The following is a 20346-nucleotide window of genomic DNA, read 5'->3' as shown; positions in this document are numbered from 1 at the left end:
TTTCATTCTTTCTGTTGTTCGATTACATCGTCTCTCATCTTTGGTTTATAAACTAATAGCATTTGTCAAGCGAGCAGACGATTGCACTTATGCGCATGCTTTAAGTAATAGGCGGTATTAAAAAAATATATCAATTAAGAACATTACACTCTTCACATACACTCACCAACGCAACCTCCACCACCACCACCACCACCACCACCACTAACACCACCAACACATTCAGCATCATCATCATCTCTCTCTCTCTCTTTCGCTGCCTTTCTTTAATCTCACCATCAGAACATCGATCCTCTGCTACAATTCTGTTTCTCACTCTCCTCTATATCACTACCTTCAACTAACATTTTTAACAACGTAATTACTATTACGTTCCCCCTACCACACGTTATAGACGCTTCTCTTACCCTCTTTTTCTCTCCCTCCTTTTCTCTCTGTCAGTATTCAACGTTATGAAAATATAAATCCCCGTTCTTGGTGTATAAACAATTTGAACTTTATTCAAGACAATACTTTGGAAATATCGAACTGGGAGTCTTTTGACACACAGAATCCGAAACGGACATCAATTTAATACGATCACATCAGAATTTTAAAATACTGGATCCACAGAATGTCTTTGTTTTGTTTTTGAATAAACCAGCTTATGAAGAACGTACTAATATACATAGAAATTGCATTGTCTTCAAAACTACGATTTTTTGAAATTCTACTGAAAAGCTAGCAAATATCTCTAAATTTCTACAGACAGTTTACATTATTGTTCATGCCTACTTTTTCATGAATTTGTGTTTGAATGGTTTTCTTTAGTGCTGAACCTCAATAGCCCAGCATCGTATTTAATTGCAATCTGCCTTGATAAGAAGTGGATGTTGGATGATTTTCTCCGGCTGAACTAAAGTCTGTTCATTCACATTAAAATACCCTGGGGCTAATGCTCGCTACACCAGACCTTTAATAAAATAATCGATAAACCATAATAGACATTCGTACTACCTTTCACAATATATTTCCCAGAAATATGAGGAAAATAGTGAAAATCCAGGGTTTGGGTATCTTGAAATCTAGACGTGATGCGAAAAAATGGATTCCACATTTGAATTCAACAAAATTATTTAATAGAGAGGTACTCTTCTAAAGCTTGTTGCATATGAGGGATTGATTTCAATTTCTGGTCGAAGTATCTCAAGAAGATTGTGTGGTGGAGCATGTATGAAGTTATATGGCATACTTGTTTTGGAAGTTCAGCTGATGATCATAATATCCCGCGATCAATTCCTGAAATGAATGACGTTATTACTTAGATTAAGTCATTTCATTTCACGTTGCATCAACCGAGAGTTAGTTGTGATAGTTAGATACAAGGGTGGGCAATACGAAAGGATGTCAATGTCAACTCGCGACTACTTCGATAGCTAAAACAGTTAGTGAAATTAAGGTGCCTGTTATGAAGTCATAATCCTTAGCGAATTATGCCCAGCTATGAATATGTGTGCTTTGAGAGAGTATACTGTACGCAGTAGAGTGGGGAACAGCCTCCAAATATAGGTTTACGGTTAGGGTTAGGGTTTGGGTATGGTGAATATGGATAAAACATTGTACGACCAAACATGGATTGCACTTTGGCAAGGCATAGCACCCATACTTCTTTCAATTTACGCATAGAGATGAAGCCATAGGAAACAATATCACAGGCGTAGTCTTAGATTGAACCTCATTCATTCACCAACGGTAACATAGACATGATGCTTGACAGAGGAACCTGTGTCATGTCAGTGGACAGAACCACCATGTTTCCAAACAGTATTACTACTGACGTCTTCGGACCTATCAAACGTAGGTGTTATTAAGCTACCGAATTGCGTAAATGACTTATACTAAAATCAGTTCTTCATCACGCATCGATTATCGTTTGGATAACCAAGGGGCACATTAAACTGTGGAACCCCTTACGGCACAGCTTTCGAAAAATAATCTACAGAGCTAATCTGAACTCTCATCTATACTAAAATGCAAGCGTGTCTCCACAATCACAATGTTCGAAATATAAATTACCATTAAAGCAGTTCTGTACATTGGTAACATCAGCAACCATTCTGCTTAGAAAAGGTGCATTCTAGAAGTTTTGAATCATTTTCAGGGGAGACATTTGTTTGTACCAGAGAGGTACACAACACGAATTACCTTCCTAGTAGCATGCTCTAACGTCAACACAGTTGGTCTAGCTTTCCAGCCACTTAGTGAAGATTCCATAGAAATCCACGAAAGGAAGTGTCTCCAGGACCCTTGTTACAGTCTCCTTCAACTTCTTCAGCTTGAGGAACAAATAAAAATCACAGGGCGGAACATTTACATAATTTATTCATAGAGGTTTGTTTTCTGTTTCGTGTGTCTTTTCTGCCCATTAGTAGGATCATCAAGGATCTGTGAATCGGATCTGTGGATAAGAGAGATATCATTTATTTGAATATATATACATGTACATACACACACACACACACCCTAACATATACATATAGAAATATTTATAACAAATAATATTTTAACGTGTATATCTTCAATTTATAAGTATATATATATATATATAGAGAGAGAGAGAGTGAGAGAGAAAGCGAAAGAGAGAAAGAAAGAAAGAAAGAATGAAAGAAAGAAACAGTGAGAGAGAGAGACAGAGAGAATAAGGAATTTGAATATACAAATTGTCTGTTTCTTCTCCATAAGGATAAATGATTAAAAACGAATTTTAACACAATATATATACAACTTCAAGTGGAATCGGACATCATAGGAGAGACAGAGAGAGGAAAAAAGAGAGACAGCATAGCGATGGTTTTGGCTGACTGTCATCATGTACGCCACTTGTTGCTAGCTAAATGGTATGTGCTGGCTCTCTGAACAAGCTCGTTGCTTTTAATGGCGGAAAAACAGGACGAAAAGATTACAAAAATAGCGATTCTCATTTTGAAACCAGCAAGTTTGAAAATCTTTTTAGATTACGGAACACCCTGCTCTCTCATGCGTCCATGTTTAAAATTTCAGTGCGATTGGATGAAAAATACTCGAGTTATAAGCGCACAAACAGACAGACAGAACGGATTTGATGTTTTAGATATATATACATATATATTGTCAACGGATGGTAGGGGACAAAAACAAGCTCAAAGGTGGTGGTCTGTTTGCGTCTCTGCAAATTAACGCTTCAGCAAATGGGATTGATAGAATAAGTAGCAAACTTTATAAAAATAAGTAATGAGTTCGATTTGTTCGAGTAATACTCTTTAACGCGATACTCCAGTATGGTCGCCGTCTACTGGCTAGAACAGGGAAGAGATAAAAGGTAGGTTCATACGTACATACATAAATACATGGTCCAACAACCGGATTACTATCTCCTAATTTGAAGGGTATCCGTTTGCAATCCAGGAACAGGAAATATCAACCAAACATCTGATGCACAAAAGGGACAAAGGTGCAGGCAAAGCAGTAAAGCGTGACAGCCGATGCAGATTACGTGGCGGTAACACCGAAGATATCACCCATATTACAAGCAGTTGTCCGAAAATGTCATCATGATTTTATCTACCGATGTGACATGATGTAGCTAGGACACTGTATAATGAGATCCGTCGGATGATTAATTCCAAAGATAAAGAAATAAAATCCCACAATATGGTACAAGCTAAAACCGCTACCAATAAAATGGAGTGTTGCCGGAATGTCCCAGGGGAAATCCCAATGTAATGTAAACACAATAGTCCTGACATGGTGTTTTGGAATTGAGGAGAGAAACTGTGTACACTTGTGGAAATCAGCTGCCCAGTGGATGTTAACATGAAGCTAAAGATCAACGAAAAAGAAAATACCTCCGTTGAACTATTGAGTAATCTGCAGGATTTCTTCTTTTCATCCTCATCCCATCGTTCTCCACCTCTTCTTTTTCATCTGAATTGTTAGAATATTCAGTGATAATATCAATATCAACATTCTCATCCGCTTTCTCGTCATATTCATCGTCACCATCATAACAACCTTCAACATCGTATTTATGATCGACATTATCGTCATCATCATCATCATCATCATCTTCGTCGTCATTACCACGATCATAATATTGATTGTCATCATCGTCTCACCCTTCTATCTCATTGTCCTCTTTTCTCACTTCATCTGATTCTTAATACTCAACATTTATTATTTCAGTAGCGGGATCCATGAATATTCCACGGAATTAATTATAAAACTTTTCGGTGACTCCTGAAAAATTTATCCAAAAAATCTGAAAGCGTAGACTGTGTTGTGTGTGTATGAAAAGAATGTTTCTCATCTGCTATTCAATGAAAATTGAAGGAAACTGAAATACGATGATTACTTAATGCACTTTATATATGTACTTTATATACTTCATGTACGATTTTATAGACTTAATACACAGCAATCATAAAATAAAAATTTAATATTTTTTCCATATACCCCATAGAGAGAAAAAAATTACATTTTAAATTTTACATGGCCTCAAATTCATATCAAGAAAACAAAAATATTATAGTAAAAAATGATTTTATAGGTAAAACATAGGGTTGAAAATTTAATGCAACATGGCATCGTCTGAAAGCCACATCGTTGGTAGTTCATAAGAAGGGCGGTGCATCAGAGCTTATATATATTTCAATTTGTGTACACCTTTCAATCCAATACTTCGTTACAGATTCTGTTGTTCGCGTAACTTCTCCCTCTTCTTTTCCCTTGTTTGTCAGTGTTGAAAACTTTAACTTTAATATCAGATAATGTTTGTGAGATCTTGGGAAACAACATATAGCTGACCATTAATACGCAGGTTCAGGCAAGAATAGCTCCAGTTTTTCAAATGTCTGCTCATGTGATTTATTGATAGTCATTGTGAATGTCAAGCGAACGGGATTAGGTGTCTCAGTGCCAGCCTTATCCCGTGAATGAGAATACGTCTTCCGATCAATGTGCCACTTATTATTGAGGCTTCAATCGAGTTTTGATGGAGGGCCTCCACTACCAGTCTTGTTCCTTTATAGAGACCATTTTGAATTGAAATATTCCCCAGGAGCATTTTTATGGAGTCAGGTTTCAGATGCAATCTAGGAAGTGGCATTCCAGATGGTGTCCATGAAATCAGAAATTCCAGTGGATATCGCTCAGCTTCAGCAGGTCATCTGTGAAGACCTTATCCATGCTATAATAAAAGCACTGGTCCCATGGGAGTTTATCCATAACCCCTTCGTTTATCTTTAAGCAGTCTGAATTTTTTGGTGAGAGTATCACTCTACTTGTTCTTTGTTCTTGAGGGGCATTGCCAAAAAGCATCATTTATCAGCGACCCATTAAAGCATGAATCACGTAGCACTTCTACATCATCACTGACTCGCTTGGATCTTGCATAAGCGTTGTGGTGCCATAGTCAAAGAGTAGTGGCCATGCTGCAAATTCTCTTCGACCTGTTATTGCTCTATTTTGGCTCAACATATAAATGTCTGAAGTGTAACCAGAGAGGAGAGTTCTTAATGGAGATCTGAATTACTGCCTCACGAGTTCCTCTTGGCAATATTGGCAGAACTTGCCTGAAGTCTCTACCAATGAGCACAACTTTTCAACCGAAACCTTCATTGTTGCCAGTGATTTCTTTCAGAGCTTTGTCATTAGCATGAAAAGCATAACGAGGGATCATGGAAGCCTGATCTATAATGATCAAATACAAATTTCTCAAATAATTTCTGGTCAGAGGTGGGTGGTACATTTCAAAAGCTAGTTTCCAACAGAGGAACGGGCAATTTGAGCAAACTATGCACCGTCCTTTCACCAGACATCAATGTTGAAGCTATGCCTCTGCACGCACCACTTGATAGTTTCTCCTTCGTAGATGTGAGATCAGCGTATGAAATATGTAAGTCTTGTCCCAACCTCCAGGAACATCTGCATAGAAGCAGGAACATTCCAGCACCTCACCTCACCTTTTCTTATCAACTGTCTTCAATGATTGCATCAGCGATCACTCTCTGCTTCATCGGTAACAGTTGCAATGCCGCGATGGTTCATGTCATGTTTATGCCCTACCCGTTACACTCGAACTGGTTCAGACAAGCCAATATTAAGGCAGCTAATGCCATTTTCAATTTGCATAGAATTTATAGAGTGTAGAGTATGCATTCAACCCTCGCTGAGCATAATCTACCATTATGGTATTCTTGTGATTGTTCCTCAGTCGAAGGACATTAGAAGGATTTGAATAGGTGCAAAGAACAACGAAAATGATACGCGGCTGAAATGCCATCCGGTATGCAGCACCTTTAAGTATGGCATGCTCCAACATCACATAATTTTGGAGTAAGTCATATGTACGCATCTTTAAATGTAGCATAGATTTCACCTCCTACACTGCTCACCTCTTCAAAGCCCTTAGAGCCTGGAACATCCAAAATAGCAATCGTAAATGAAATGTTTCTACGTCCTTAGGACTCACTGTGTTCAATCTGCTGCCGATGTTATTGTTTCTTCTCCCGAGTGTTCATGATTTTGTACGTTCATCAAATACATAACGTAAAGGAATGTCAGGGCACAAGTATTTCCGTTAATTTTCATCGTGCTCATTCAGTTTGAATGTATTGTCACGATCGATCTCTGTTCTTGAGTAGGTTACTGAGTGTTACCTCTGTGAAAGCACAGTTTCTCCCGGTCTTCAAACAGTGTGAGAGGAGTCATGCAGCTTGTACTGAGATATTCTCCACATGGCTTCAGGAGGTGAAACGTATCAACACAAAGAATAATTTTGTTGAAGTCCAACTTGTGCTGCGATCCCATTATTGTGCCTCCTGTACTATGGATATCCATTATCATTTAGTAGTATCTCATTTCTGTAGTTCTTGGGAAACCATATGGGGCAAGGGCCATTCTACATACAAAGGCCATGTATCATGAATTTCTTAACTAAATCATCTTTGATCTTCACTTTGTCTACCAGCATATGGCAGTGTGGAAGCCTTCTCTTTTGAAACTCGGTGACATGGGCATGAGCTATTGATACATCAAATACGTGTCTGTCCTTCATATCCTTCAGACGTTCAGTGAGATGCAACTTATACACTCTTGCAACCAAATCTGGTCAGTTTCCTGGTGTCCCATTTCGCTGCAGATTATTTTCTATTTCATGGCACTTAGGTTTGGATGTATATGTGACAATTAAGTCTTGTTTACCATACACTGATGCAATCGGCATTGCATCCTGATAATATTAATGCATATTCCGAGGACAGCTCCTCGCTCAACATTCTCATCAGCTCCTCTCTGCAGGTAGTCCATAAGTCCACTGTTCTGCTCTACGAGCAAGTGGGCCTGATGGTCCCCAAGGTACTGCACTCACAACCCTAAATTACATCGTGAGTCGTCTGCGAGCGGATGTTCTGCGTTTCGCCACAAGTAGAATCTCACAGTGCCATCCGGACTTTCCATGAGGGAATAGAAGTGGATAACTCATTGGGACTAGATGGCACAATGTCTACGCGATTCACTCCGCAGGTGAATTCCATGGATACACAAGAATGTCTCTGTTTTAACGGTGCAGCTATTTCATTGCTTGTGGAAAAATTGTAACCGCTTATATAATCCCTTCTTCTGAAGTGTAGTTCACACTTTCGCAATTGTACATTTACACTCCTGGTACTTTCATTATAATATATATTTAATTGTAATATATATATACGTCGTACATATGACACTGTATATAAGTGTTAATATTTCATGGAATTGCATTTCTGATAATGCGTTAGGTGATAGGGGATTTAAAATACTTACTACCACATCACCCACCACCACTGCCACCATCTCTCTTAGCTTCCCTTCTTATCTACTGATATATATATATATATATATATATATATATATATATATATATATATATATATATATATATATATATATACATATATATATATATATATATCTATCTATCTATATATCTATATATATATATGTTTTTCTTTAATCTCACCATCAGAACGTCACCCCTCTACCTAAATTATATTCCTAACCCTCCTCAATATCACTACCTTCAACTAACTTTTTTATAGTGTAATAAATATTATGTTCCCCCTACCACATGCCCTCTTCCTCTTTTCTCTCTCCTTTTTATTCTCTTGGTCTCTCTTTGCATTCACCTATCACGTGAAAGCGTTTCAGTTACGTTCCTTCAACCTCATATCATGGACACTTCACTTTCCCTCTTTTCCTCTAATCACGAGAAAGCGTTACCGACGGACTAATTAACATAATGACAAGCAGAATTATTATAAGATCGTCATCACCTTCGTTATAAACATCGCAATAATCAACGTCGTCATCACAATTCATCGAAGCCTTTCTCGTTGTTCTCGATAATAATCATCATCATTATCTCCCGAATCCGCCTCACCGTCCTTATTACAACATTTACCATCAACATCGCCATCCTCCTCCCCCTCATCATCATCACCAACATCATCGCGGCCATTTTCTCCTTCATCGTCCTTTTGTTATTAATATGATTTTAAAGATACAAGATTTAATATTTTATCAGAAATCTTTTTAATACTTTTTCTTTTGACCCGTGTTTTATGTTTCAGAAATTTCGTGGAGAATCAGATCACAACCATCCAACAAGGAGCCTTTCGAAATCTTCCAAGTTTAAAGGAAATGTAAGTTGCTTAAGTTATTTGATATTATTTTATTTACGAAATTTTTCTAGGGATTTCATGTCTTCTCATCTTTCTTTTTCTCTCTGTATCTCTAACGTATATTCCGCTACCATATTCGTGTGTATGAAAGTCTCTGCAATTGTTTTGTCTGTATGTTTCAGCATTAATGTCTAATATTTTGTGTATGAGTTTACGATTGAATGAGAATATGTGTTTGTATTCGTGTCTATAGGTGGGTATATTATGAAATACATATTTATGCAGAGTTCGTTTGAAAAATCTATATACACTTCAAGAAAAGAAACGAACGTATAGAAATATATTCATTCTCACTTTTTTGAGATGCTGCTTCATTGATATGAATTATTTTAAACTCTACAATTACATGACGTGCTGAAATTGGAAGTCGTCATTTTCTATTTGTACAGTGACATATAGCTCGGGGCAAGTCGGTCAAACTGTCCAGTGTGATGGCTGCTTATGCCGTTTCAATTTCTTTAGGAAGGATGTTAGAGTAGTCAGTCGTCCACAATGTAAGACGCGTGTCCCTCGTACGTTTGTGTATATGTGTAATGATATTACTTACGTTGATATATTTTTATTGTCATTTCTATCCTCATTCGCAATTGTCATATTGTTTTGCTTGTCCATCTTGTCTGTTTTCTTGCTACTATCTTTTCTTCATCATCGACTTCCTCGTTGTTACTGATTGTGTTGTTGTTGTTGTTGTTGCTATTGTTGTTCATAACATAACGAAATACATTATAATCGAACCGAGCGATACCGGGTTTATTCAGCAAGGTGCTTTTTGAAGCGTCGACTGACGAGAAACATCTGCACAGAAACATGCACCATGTCCACTCGACCATTATCTCATCCGTGAGTGGCCGATTGAAGACGGGCTGAAACTGAAACGGCCGTAGTGATTGACGAATCTTGTAAAATCCATTTTCCATTTCCGTCATGTGTGTGTGTGTGTGTGTGTGTGTGTGCATGTGTTTGTGTGTGTGAATATACGCTTAGACGTTGGTATGGCTGTGTGATAAGAATTTTGCTTCTGCATTCTGTCCCTCTGCGTGTACTCTGGTCTTCAACCGAACAAACCCGTGTATGTTAGTTAATTGGGTACACGGTAACTGTTAGAAACTTGTCGTATATATACGAAGTGGTATCATAAAGTTCCCGAACGAGGTATGTTTAATAAAAGTAACTTATACAACCTGAGTTATAACTTCATTTCCTTCGGAAAAGTCGCCTTGCGAAATAAGACACAAATATAAAACGTTTTGCTTTCTTTTTTCATTTTTTTCACCTTTAACGTCTCATATACGGCTTCAGTTCTAACAGATCAATTACTGGTGGCAGCACGTTGAACGCCACCAACGCTCTGGCCGGGTCAATTCAATCCCCGCACATACCTCTAAAAATTCCATTTTTTCTTACCCTCTTTCGGTCTTCTCCTTTCTTCGTTTACTACTGTTCTTATTATAGGTACCTCTGTACTCTCTCTGAGTCTGAGACCTCTTTCTCCGTCTTCAGTTTCTCCATCTCACCCTCTTGTAGTTGAGTTCCCGAATTCTTCTTCCGCTGTTTTCTCATTATTCTCTACTGTCAATGCCTGCTCGACACCCTCTTCAGTCTCTCTCTGCTCCCTCCGTGGGCATCTCACCTTCATGTGTCCCTCCTCGCCACACTCGAAACACACAAGTGGCCTGCTTTCCACCTTCACTCCCAGTGCAACACTATCTCCTCTGCCATTCCGTTCAAGTCCTACACTTTTGCCTGGATTGTTACCTCCGACCCACAGCCCCAGCAGCTTGTTTGCTCTGGTGGCCCTCAATATTCCAGCCTCGTCCTCGATGTTGTACACAATGGCCGTCATCAGCCCCATGCCGCCTCCAGCTCGGGGGGGAACCTGGCCCAACCGAACACTCGCCACACGTCCACCGCAACAGGATGGCAGAAGAATCCATTCTTCAGAGCGGACCGCCTCCGTAGCATGCCTCATCGCTTCCTCCTCCGATGTGAAACGCACATCCACAGTTGCATACTCCCTGCATCCTGCTCCGAAGGTTATCATCCTTTTATGCCTTCCAACATCCTCTCGATCCCCTCCACAGTTGCTATCTCGATCCTTCCTGTAGCGACCCTCACAGTCCTGTATGTCACTGTCCTCCTCATAACACTGTTCATTAGCTCCTCGGGTGGTGTCAATTTTATCTTCTCGCCTTGCCCCCTCAGCAGCCTCTCTCCAGCTTTCATCCTCCTGGCCTCGACCTCTACTTCAAAAGTCTCGGATGCTTCTCTCTCCGCTTCTCCTCCAGTTGCCGTTGCACAGCTGTGGCCGCCCGCTGGCGCCTTCTCCATTTCCCCAATGGGAAATATCAACTCAACAAAACTTTAACGATATTAACAACGGTATCAACAACAGCAACAATCAACAATAAATTCACGTTCAACTCACAAATACAACTCAACTTCAACAACTCGACCTCAAAAACAACACCTATCAACTACAAAATTCTCTACTCAACTCGACTCTACTTCGACGTCCAGACTTCTCCCTCTATATCTACGTATTGAGCTAGCCTACTTCATCGTCTGGGGGCGTCCACAAAACACAAGTAAAAGAGAGAAGATTGGTACATACATACATGCATATATAGATATATACCTAATGAAGAATTAGAGAATGGTTTCCGCGACTTTCTTTATTCTATATCAATGCAATTGTGTCTACACATCACGTCCGTAGTTCTTGATGAGATGATATAATTTACATCGTGTGTCATCACTACAATTCCTTAAAGGTGGAACGTAGGACTTACTGAAATAATCACCTGAAAAGCATGTTTTACACCTCTGATAGATGGTAAGGATTACGCAATTTATTAATTACATCATCTGAACCATGTACAATGGTTGTGAAATCATGTAGTAACAACTATAGTATTATGGAATATAGAATATCGTTTAATTCGTTCCCTCTTATTCACCTCTGTTTAAACACGAAACCGAAAAATTAAGAAACATAATTTCTCTACAAAGAAAAAAAAAACGAGATACAACAGATATTCAAAACGCTTTAGTAACAGTTTTGAACGCGGGTTTCGAAATCGCTAATCCGAATCGCCATACAATATCACCATACACTTAGCAGTTGCTGACGTCACCTAACTCTAAAACAATGAAATTTGACTTACAATCAAAATCGAACTTCAGCAAATACAACAAAATTACCCTTTATGAGAATCAACCAACTGGAATGGCTGATGACCGTTCCCCACAGGTAAGCCAACCAGGCAGAATGAAAATCTTGACCACCAGAAAAATAAGACATCAACAAATATCAGATCCGTTCACGGAAAAAATCGTAAATACACCGGATTCTTAAAAACGCCTTTACAAGCAAAAGATCCTGCACATGTCGGTAAGAGAATCACAGAAACTGTAAACAAAAACCCTTTTTCACTATCTTCATTTCTCCCTTGTTTTTCTCCCTCTTAACTCAGTATGGCCGAAACTTTGATGATCCACATTTCTTATCGATCACTATTAACACTTTTGAATTTTGTGCATTTGAGCAAAATGATCCACATTTTTTATATATTATTGAAATTTATGAACATTTAAAATCATACTTCATTTTACCGAAACATATAAACATAAAAACATGTTTTTCTAATTCATAATTTTAAATTTTTATCATTGATAAATATTGTTGAAACTAGTTTGGTATGTATATTTTTTTAATTTATTTTATTATATTTTATCTAGTTTCAGCTCACGAGCTGTGGCCATGCTGTGGCACCGCCATTTAATATAAATATATTTATTTAAAAACAAAAACATGTTTTTCAAATTTAGGTGCATTTTCAACAACAAATTTTCCTAGATACTTTCTGCATGGAAATACAACGCCTTTTTTGTTTTATATATATATATATATATATATATATAAATGGCTCATTACCTCCCGCTACCTGGAACTCTTCTTTGCACTTCATAACGAAGACATAACACAATGTTTTGAGAAATTTGAGAAATTTGAAAAGTTATCACGAAACCGGTAATTTCTTCAAAACCTATGTCACTGTATGAAAAAATTTTATAACATTCTTCTGACATAATGACTCAAATATATTTTTTAACCTTTTAAAGCAAGTCTTTTGTACTTTTTTCACTTTTTACTATTTTCTATATATTCAACCACGTGCTTTCACACACCAACTTTCTCACACACATATATATATATATATATATATATATATATATATATATATATATATATATATATATAGATAGATAGATAGATAGATAGATAGATAGATAGATAGATAGATAGATAGATAGATTGATAGATAGATATGCACCTCCTAAGCGTGACATAGATAATTTCGAGCAACATCTTACCAATCCGCTTTAGAAAATCAATTTTAAACCTAGAAAATTAACAGTCAAACCCCACCTAACTAAAATCAATAATATCCTCAGGAGTCTCCAAAAATACTATGAAATTCTCTTCCAAGCCGTCAAGCCCGGCAACCTTTATAACACTCCTCTAGATAAATACCGAGAGCTAATACACAAATAACTACATAAATGATACCGTATTGTACCAGTCTCGTTCTAAAAGACATTTACATCACGAATCGTGATCTCGTTTTTAAACGCGCATTAGAAGATAGGACCAGACGTTCCATAACTCGCTCACTCCATATTAACGTAGAAGGCCTCATTTGCCCCTTCAGTTCAGATATAGGTAAGATTAGCAAGATTTCATCAGACAGGATTATACCCCCAACTGTATCCAACGTACACACTACACATATGGACTGAAATTACTCAAGCCGTCCAGTGGTTTTATTCCTAAAGTCCTAAACATACTTTTAAATTCATACAGATGGACATAGACCAAATTACTCTAGTGTATCCGCTATCCTTCTCAACAAAGTCCTCATTTTTGCAATGATTCTATCTAACCTCTCTTGTGGACGATATTGATATCATCTTGGCTGCCCGTCGACATATGATAAAACTGGGTAATTCTGGGCCAATAGAGACATTCGGGGTTCTCGCAACGGCCGAATCGAACAGATTAGAAAAAGACTAAGATATCTTTTTAAAAAGATGGGCCTCTGCATCCCTTTTTGTAGCAGCCTTAAAACTTCTAATTTCCTAGGTGTCACCCTAGATCTACAAAGTCAAATTTTCAACCCATGCCATAATCTTAAGGAGAACCTCAACTACGTCAACTTTTCCTCCAATCACAACGCCAGTTGTCCTAAGCTCTATCGTAGATATCGTATCAAAACGGATTTCATCACTGTCCGCCAGTAAGGAAATATTCGAACAATACGCTGAATATTATAATTGCACCCTACAAGGCGACGGTCATACGAATTCGATCGAAGAACAAAGAATACACCCGTCCTCCAGATAAAACAAAAAATATCCCGCATAACCCATCGTCCTACTACTCTCCCAAATTTTAAAGTAGTATATGATCTGGACACTAACCCCGTCTCTGCCCGTCGATATCAACACCCGTATGCACTTTCAAAACCCTTTATATACTCGGATAAACCTATCAATCGGAATTAGATAACAAAAACACGTGAAGTTATCTGGTTCCGGTTCTCTAAAACATTCCTCCTTTTTTCTCCCAACAGAAAAAAACGAGGTATTGAACCTCTCACTACAGTTTTTACAATACTTGGACTTAATAGTCCATAACAAATAATAACATACAAAAATATACAATAAAATATTCACTATACAATCAACACTAGTCCATTTACAAGTGAGGCACTGAGCTTCTTACACATTATAACACTGAGGCTTTTCAAACTCTTGACAATCCTCATTATCGCTTATGTACGTGTACTCCACCATCGCCCATGCTTGCTTTAAAATCAAGGCGGACTCCGAGTTGGCGTCACCCGGCCACGAGCGATATTCCTCTTTTAGTCCCCCCAGCCTTTGTAACATGCGCAACCTTATGACCTCCACAGCTATCTGCGGAGTCCATTCGGGTAACCGTGCGAAGGCCAAAGGTACTCCCTTGTAGTGTTCTTCCACCACCTTTTCCACCACTCCCCCTCTATAACAGAAGACCAACAGTTCTTCCTCCCCCGGGTCTGAGGTAGTCAATTCTACCGTTGGCAGCACAATTCTTACCACTTGTGTCTAACCCATCCCCGCCGGTGGCACGGCTCCCCCACCGATGAGGCTCCATGGCTCCGACTGCCGGCAATATCCCGTTTCTCCTCTTCCTCGTTTTTCTTCTTGACTAGGTGAGGGTGCGTCCCCTCAGTGACCGGGACATGTGCCTCCCCTCCCTCATTCCAAGAATCCTTCGGTGAGCACACATTATTACTCACCTTCTTCCTTTTGCGGCTCTTCTTTGAGGCATCCTCCGTCTCCTCGGCCGCCTTCATTCCCTCTTCTACAGAGGTCTCCGTCAACCGCTCCAGGACTTTGCTTTGCCGTTGAGAACAGTTCTTTTTTATATGGCCAGGCTCCAGACACCGATGACGCTTGGTGGGGGGGAGCTCCCTCAAGCATCACCGTATACTTCGACCAGCACATTCTCAAAAATCTGGAAATACCAGACTTTCAGCTAACTTTGTCCAGAGGGTCAAAACAGATTTTGACCCCTCCCAGTCAGCCGCAGGCAGAATATTTACATTGAAAAGCTTGGTGCTACTACCACGCAGACTCCGGCGGATAGTGTCTCCTATCCACTCGGGCTCAGCTCCGATGGCAAGCTGCCAACCCAAGCCCTCGTCAACTTCTTCCCACAATAAGTGGGAAGAAACAAAATTTCATTGCCTTCCAGGAGCTGGCACGCAAATTCACAATCCACTTCTGGGGAGTCAAACAGCAACCACACGGTTGCATATTTGACCCTCCGAGTGATAAACTTAATAGCTGGCTTAAATTCTGCCATCTCTCTTTCGATTATATTTTTTGAAAAAGGCAATTGCGTCGAGGATCCTAGAGTAGGTCCTCAAAACCAACGTCTTACTTTCAGGTTCTTTTAATCATCTTTTGGGTAGTATAAATTCCCACTCAACCAACTTTCCACTTTTTTTTTTGCCATGTTTCTTTTTAAAAAAGTCCAAAAAACACCTCATAAAATACAAAATGAAAAAGAAAAAAAAGGAAGAGAAAAAGTCCAAATAAAAAAGGAGAAAATATTAACAGTTCAATAAAGAGTCTTTTTTTAAATAAAAGAGAGACGAAGAGAGAGAGAGCAGCAGTTCAAAACACAGCATAGGCCACTCGGTACTCCAGGCCACAATTTTAACGCAAATCATTCCAATTTTCTTCTCATAGGTACTCCTTAACAGGGACAATATTGTTGAAATCTTTTCTAAAAATTCCCAGAGTTATTCCTGGACAAACACTATTCTCAAACAAAATTTTGCGGCAGGATACGCCCACCAACACAATAATTTTCACAGTTAAGTGAAAAAATATTCACTCAGCTACAGATAGATTAGAATCCAGTGAGGACTTCTTGTTTGTAAAAAATAATTGCGACAGACAACAGGCCCCCACTAGACCCCCTCAAAAAGTTTTACCTTACAGCTGAGTTTCAAAAATCTTCAATTTTAGACGGCTTCAAACACACGTCTTTACAGTTTCAGTATCAAACACAACTCTGAATCGCACATGCTCAATGAGGTAAGCAAGCTACTTACCACACAGCCACTCTTGCACTCGTTCTGGTGATGATTTTCAAATTTTGTTTTCACCTCAACGTTGGAAATGATGGCAGGAAGCTCTTTAAAAATTGTTTGAATGTGTGTAGTTTTTTTTCAAATCCCCAATCCCAATCGGTACCGATTTTGGCTAATGCGTTTGAACGACGCATTAACAAAAGTATTAAATGAAAAATTTTGGAAATCGGTGATCACCATTGTAATCCACACTTGTTTTCAAACAAAATGTGAAACGTAATTTGAAAACAATGGCGACATTTTAAAATTTTGTTCATTAACCTCGCATATTCCCATAACGATGTTTTTTCCAGCAGCTTTTGCATTTTTTGTCCAATTTTAATGAAAATCGATGAGTGTGCAAAGCTCATGGCAGTGAGTTGATTTCAGTATATGACGTTGAGAAAAAACTTGGTAATTGCGCCGGAGCAGTGGTTTTATAAAATCAATAGACGTTTTGCGTGCATATACTCACAGGGATTTTATTTTTGGACGTAACTTTCATATTTTTTATCCGATTTTAATGAAATATGAAGTGTAGGTAAATGTTCGGTGGGGGATACGGTAAAGGTATGTATTTAATTCAAAAGAGCTTGAAAACGGCATAAATGTACATAAGCATTTCCTGACAGATATTCTTAACGATTTTGTAGAAATTTTACACGTGATTACAGTTCATGTCCATTAGTTGATACCAGATGAAGAGTTGACAAAAAATCGATAACTGCGTTAAAAAAATCAATAGGCTTTTTGTATGCAATCACCCATAGGATTAGTATTTTATGCTGTAACTTTTACACAATTCATCCGATTTTGATGAACTTTGACTTTTAGGTAAGGTTTATGGCCGGAGTCATGTAGTTGAATTAAAATTAAAATGATGAAAGGCAGAAATCGTCAGAATCATTCACAAAATTAGGGAACTGATTCTGAAGAAAATTGAACAGTGTGTAAAATTAAGCACTTCCACATATGAAACGTCGATTATTTATATAATGTATTGAGATTTAAATGTCAATGGGATATTTTCATGTAAATGGTCAAATGGATTCTATTTTATGACATAACCTTACCACTTTTCTTCGGATTTTGCTGAGATTTGACACACTGATCAATTTTGTACCGAGAGTGACATTAATGGGAATTCGAAGTACACCCAAACGTTTCACTGCGATTTCAGACGGTCCAGTATGTAGGAGTATGTCAAAAGCGTTAAGCGGATAAAATCCCTGCCGAATCAGATATAACATCTTAATTGGTAACAGTTGGTAGAGGGAACGTAGAAGATTTCAATACAAGGCAAGAGGTGGGTTTAACTTCAACATGAAAAACACGAGCAATATGTATATATTTGGAGGCACATGAGCATATATATATGGAGGCACAAGTTCTAGTGGTTAGAGCAGCAGTCTCGCGCTCGAGGGATCACGTGTTCGAATCTCAGATTATGCGATGTCTGTTTATGAGCTGAACACCTCAGCTCCACGCGGCTCCGGCGTAAGGTAATGGTGATCCTCTGCTGACTCTTTCTCCACCACATTCTCTCACACTTTTCTCCTGCTTCTAGCAGCTCACCGGCAAAGGTCCGGTGTCCCGTCCCTTATGAGCCAGGCATGGCTCGAGAATGAACACACAACAACATATATACTATTTACTAATTTAATGTACACAGTACATGACTTTAAGTTCAGAGAAGGTTTACTATGAGAAAAGGAAAGGAATAAGCAATTAGAGATCGAACTTTTCGCTTTCTGTCACAGAATTTGAAATTTGAAAATTATGTGGAAATTTAGAAATTTATTGATTTATTCGAGAAAAAGTTCAGAAAACACGTCAGAGGTTCGAAGTTTTATCATTTTTACCCCATTGGAAAACAAGATTTGGAAACTAAGCAGTTTGTATGTGAACACATGTATAATAAAATAGAAGTAGGTGAGATTTTAAACAAAATGAAAGCAATGATTGATTTTTAATTCACAGAGAGAGAGAGAGAGAGAGAGAGAGAGAGAGAGAGAGAGAGAGAGAGAGAGAGAGAGAGAGAGAGAGAGAGAGCATCAAACAGTATGGCAAATATAAGATATATGGGTAGAGAAAGATATAGTGTGGGAGGTTGGGGTCTCAAAGTTAGGTTATTTCACGTGGATTATTACGATATTTATTAAATTTTATGGACGATGTTTACTTTGGGAATCGGATTTCGAAAATCAAATTCGTTTTACTCGAGGACGCAAAGTTTCAGAGGCTCACAGGCCTAAAAATACACAAAGAAACACATACACCCGTATTTAAATAATGTATATATAACGTATGCCTTTCTGTATGTATGTATATATGTATGTATGTATGTATGCATGTATGTATGTATGTTTTTATGTATGTATCTATATATGTATGTATGTTTCTATGTATGTACATATGTATGTATGTATATATGTATGTATCTATGTATGTATGTAGGTATGTAGAAATATGTTACAAGAAGAAAATAGAAAATAAACGTGGAAATGTAAGGGGAAAATATGAAAAATCAACGAAAATGCACATTGTAGATAAAACAAGAAAAGCTTTTTATGAAAGGTAACGACAGATATATACATTTAGACGGACTGAGGTAGTAATGAGAGTCATAAATGTCTTTATTATGAGATGATTAAAGAGTCAGAAAGCATACTATGCTTTCGTCATAAGCTATTCATTGCTTTGAATGAACACCGGCTAATGAACGGTGTCAGGTCTAATAGTTCTGGAGTAAAAAGATTATTTGTAAGGGATGTAAGTAGTTCTGGATTTTGTGCAGTAAGGTTAGATATAGAATTGTAATATGAATGGTGTAAGGAATGTATAGGGTTTTATGTTGTTAATTAAAGGCTTAAATGTGTTCTGTATTAAGTTGTGTGTTTATATTCAGTTGGGGAAGATATGTTTTGATGATAATTGCCTCTTTATTCAACCTTTGTTGCATTGACGTGTTCTGTGAACATTGATAGAGGGGGAAGATTTGGAAATTAGGATTAAGATTCCTAGCACACCTTTCTATGTGTTCACTAACCTGTAACTGTCTGTATTGTGGGTGGTAGATTTGTTTCTTGTGGATTGTGCTTCTTCGGCGGAGTGATATTCCTGTTTGTCCAATATAGTGGTTACCTCATCATAAGTATGTCATGGTATAGATTAGATTTTCCGAGGTGCAGGTGAAATTTGATTTGATCTTAAATATTCCACCTTGTTTGAAGTAGAATTCTGAACCCTCCAAAAGGTTGGGGCATGTTCCACAGTTGAGACGACCACATTTTTTCACTTTTGGCTCTGTTGTTAGTGTATATAGTCTTGCGCTGGTTAATATTTTATTAAGTGACTTCGGTTGCAGTTTCCTTTTTTTAATTTTGTGTGAGCTTAAAATTTCGTTCGTTGTATTGTCTCTTGTGAGGATGGGAAGATTTTGGGTGATAATGTTGAAGGCTTCGTTGTTTCTAGGGTTATGTGTGGAAATCTACGGGAGTATTTTTAAGTCTTGTTTAGTATTTCGGCTGGCTTACCTTAATATTTGTATATCTATTTCCTTAGCTCTTTTAATGCCATCATTTATTAATGAGATTGGGTAATGTATTTTAGTTAGTGTTGATCTAAGTTCAAGGAGTCTTTGTTCACGAGTATAAGTATCCGAAAATATGGTACAGATTCTTTTCGCTAGATTAAACGATATATTAAGTTTTGTGTTTGGGGCAGCAAGAGTTAAATAATAGGTATTGTTTAGAATCAGTGGGTTTATAAAAGATGTCTGTTTCTATGTGGTTGTTACGTAAACCTCCCCAGTATCACTACCTTCAACTAAATTTTTCTTCACGTAATAAATATTTTCTCTCTCCCCTTTTATCCCTCTCCCTCTCCTTCTGCTCCACTCTTCGACTTACTTTCGTTTTCTCATT

At 38.0% G+C, this 20346-nt stretch overlaps 1 protein-coding gene across 1 annotated transcript in view; it reads left to right on the top strand.

Moving 5' to 3' along the window:
- LOC115225980 (leucine-rich repeat-containing protein 15-like) overlaps window positions 1–20346 on the top strand; it is a 171592-nt gene that overhangs the window by 98277 nt on the left and 52969 nt on the right. Inside the window, exon 11 of the mRNA XM_036514789.1 lies at window positions 8622–8693. Within this exon, the coding sequence (XP_036370682.1) occupies window positions 8622–8693 (72 nt within the window). The remainder of the gene's footprint in view (window positions 1–8621; window positions 8694–20346) is intronic.

The sequence above is a fragment of the Octopus sinensis genome, linkage group LG29 (assembly GCF_006345805.1).
Source record: "Octopus sinensis linkage group LG29, ASM634580v1, whole genome shotgun sequence".
Taxonomy (NCBI): Eukaryota; Metazoa; Mollusca; class Cephalopoda; order Octopoda; family Octopodidae; genus Octopus; species Octopus sinensis.
The sequence above is the reverse complement of the archived record's forward strand: the minus strand, read 5'-3'. Positions and strand labels throughout refer to the sequence as shown.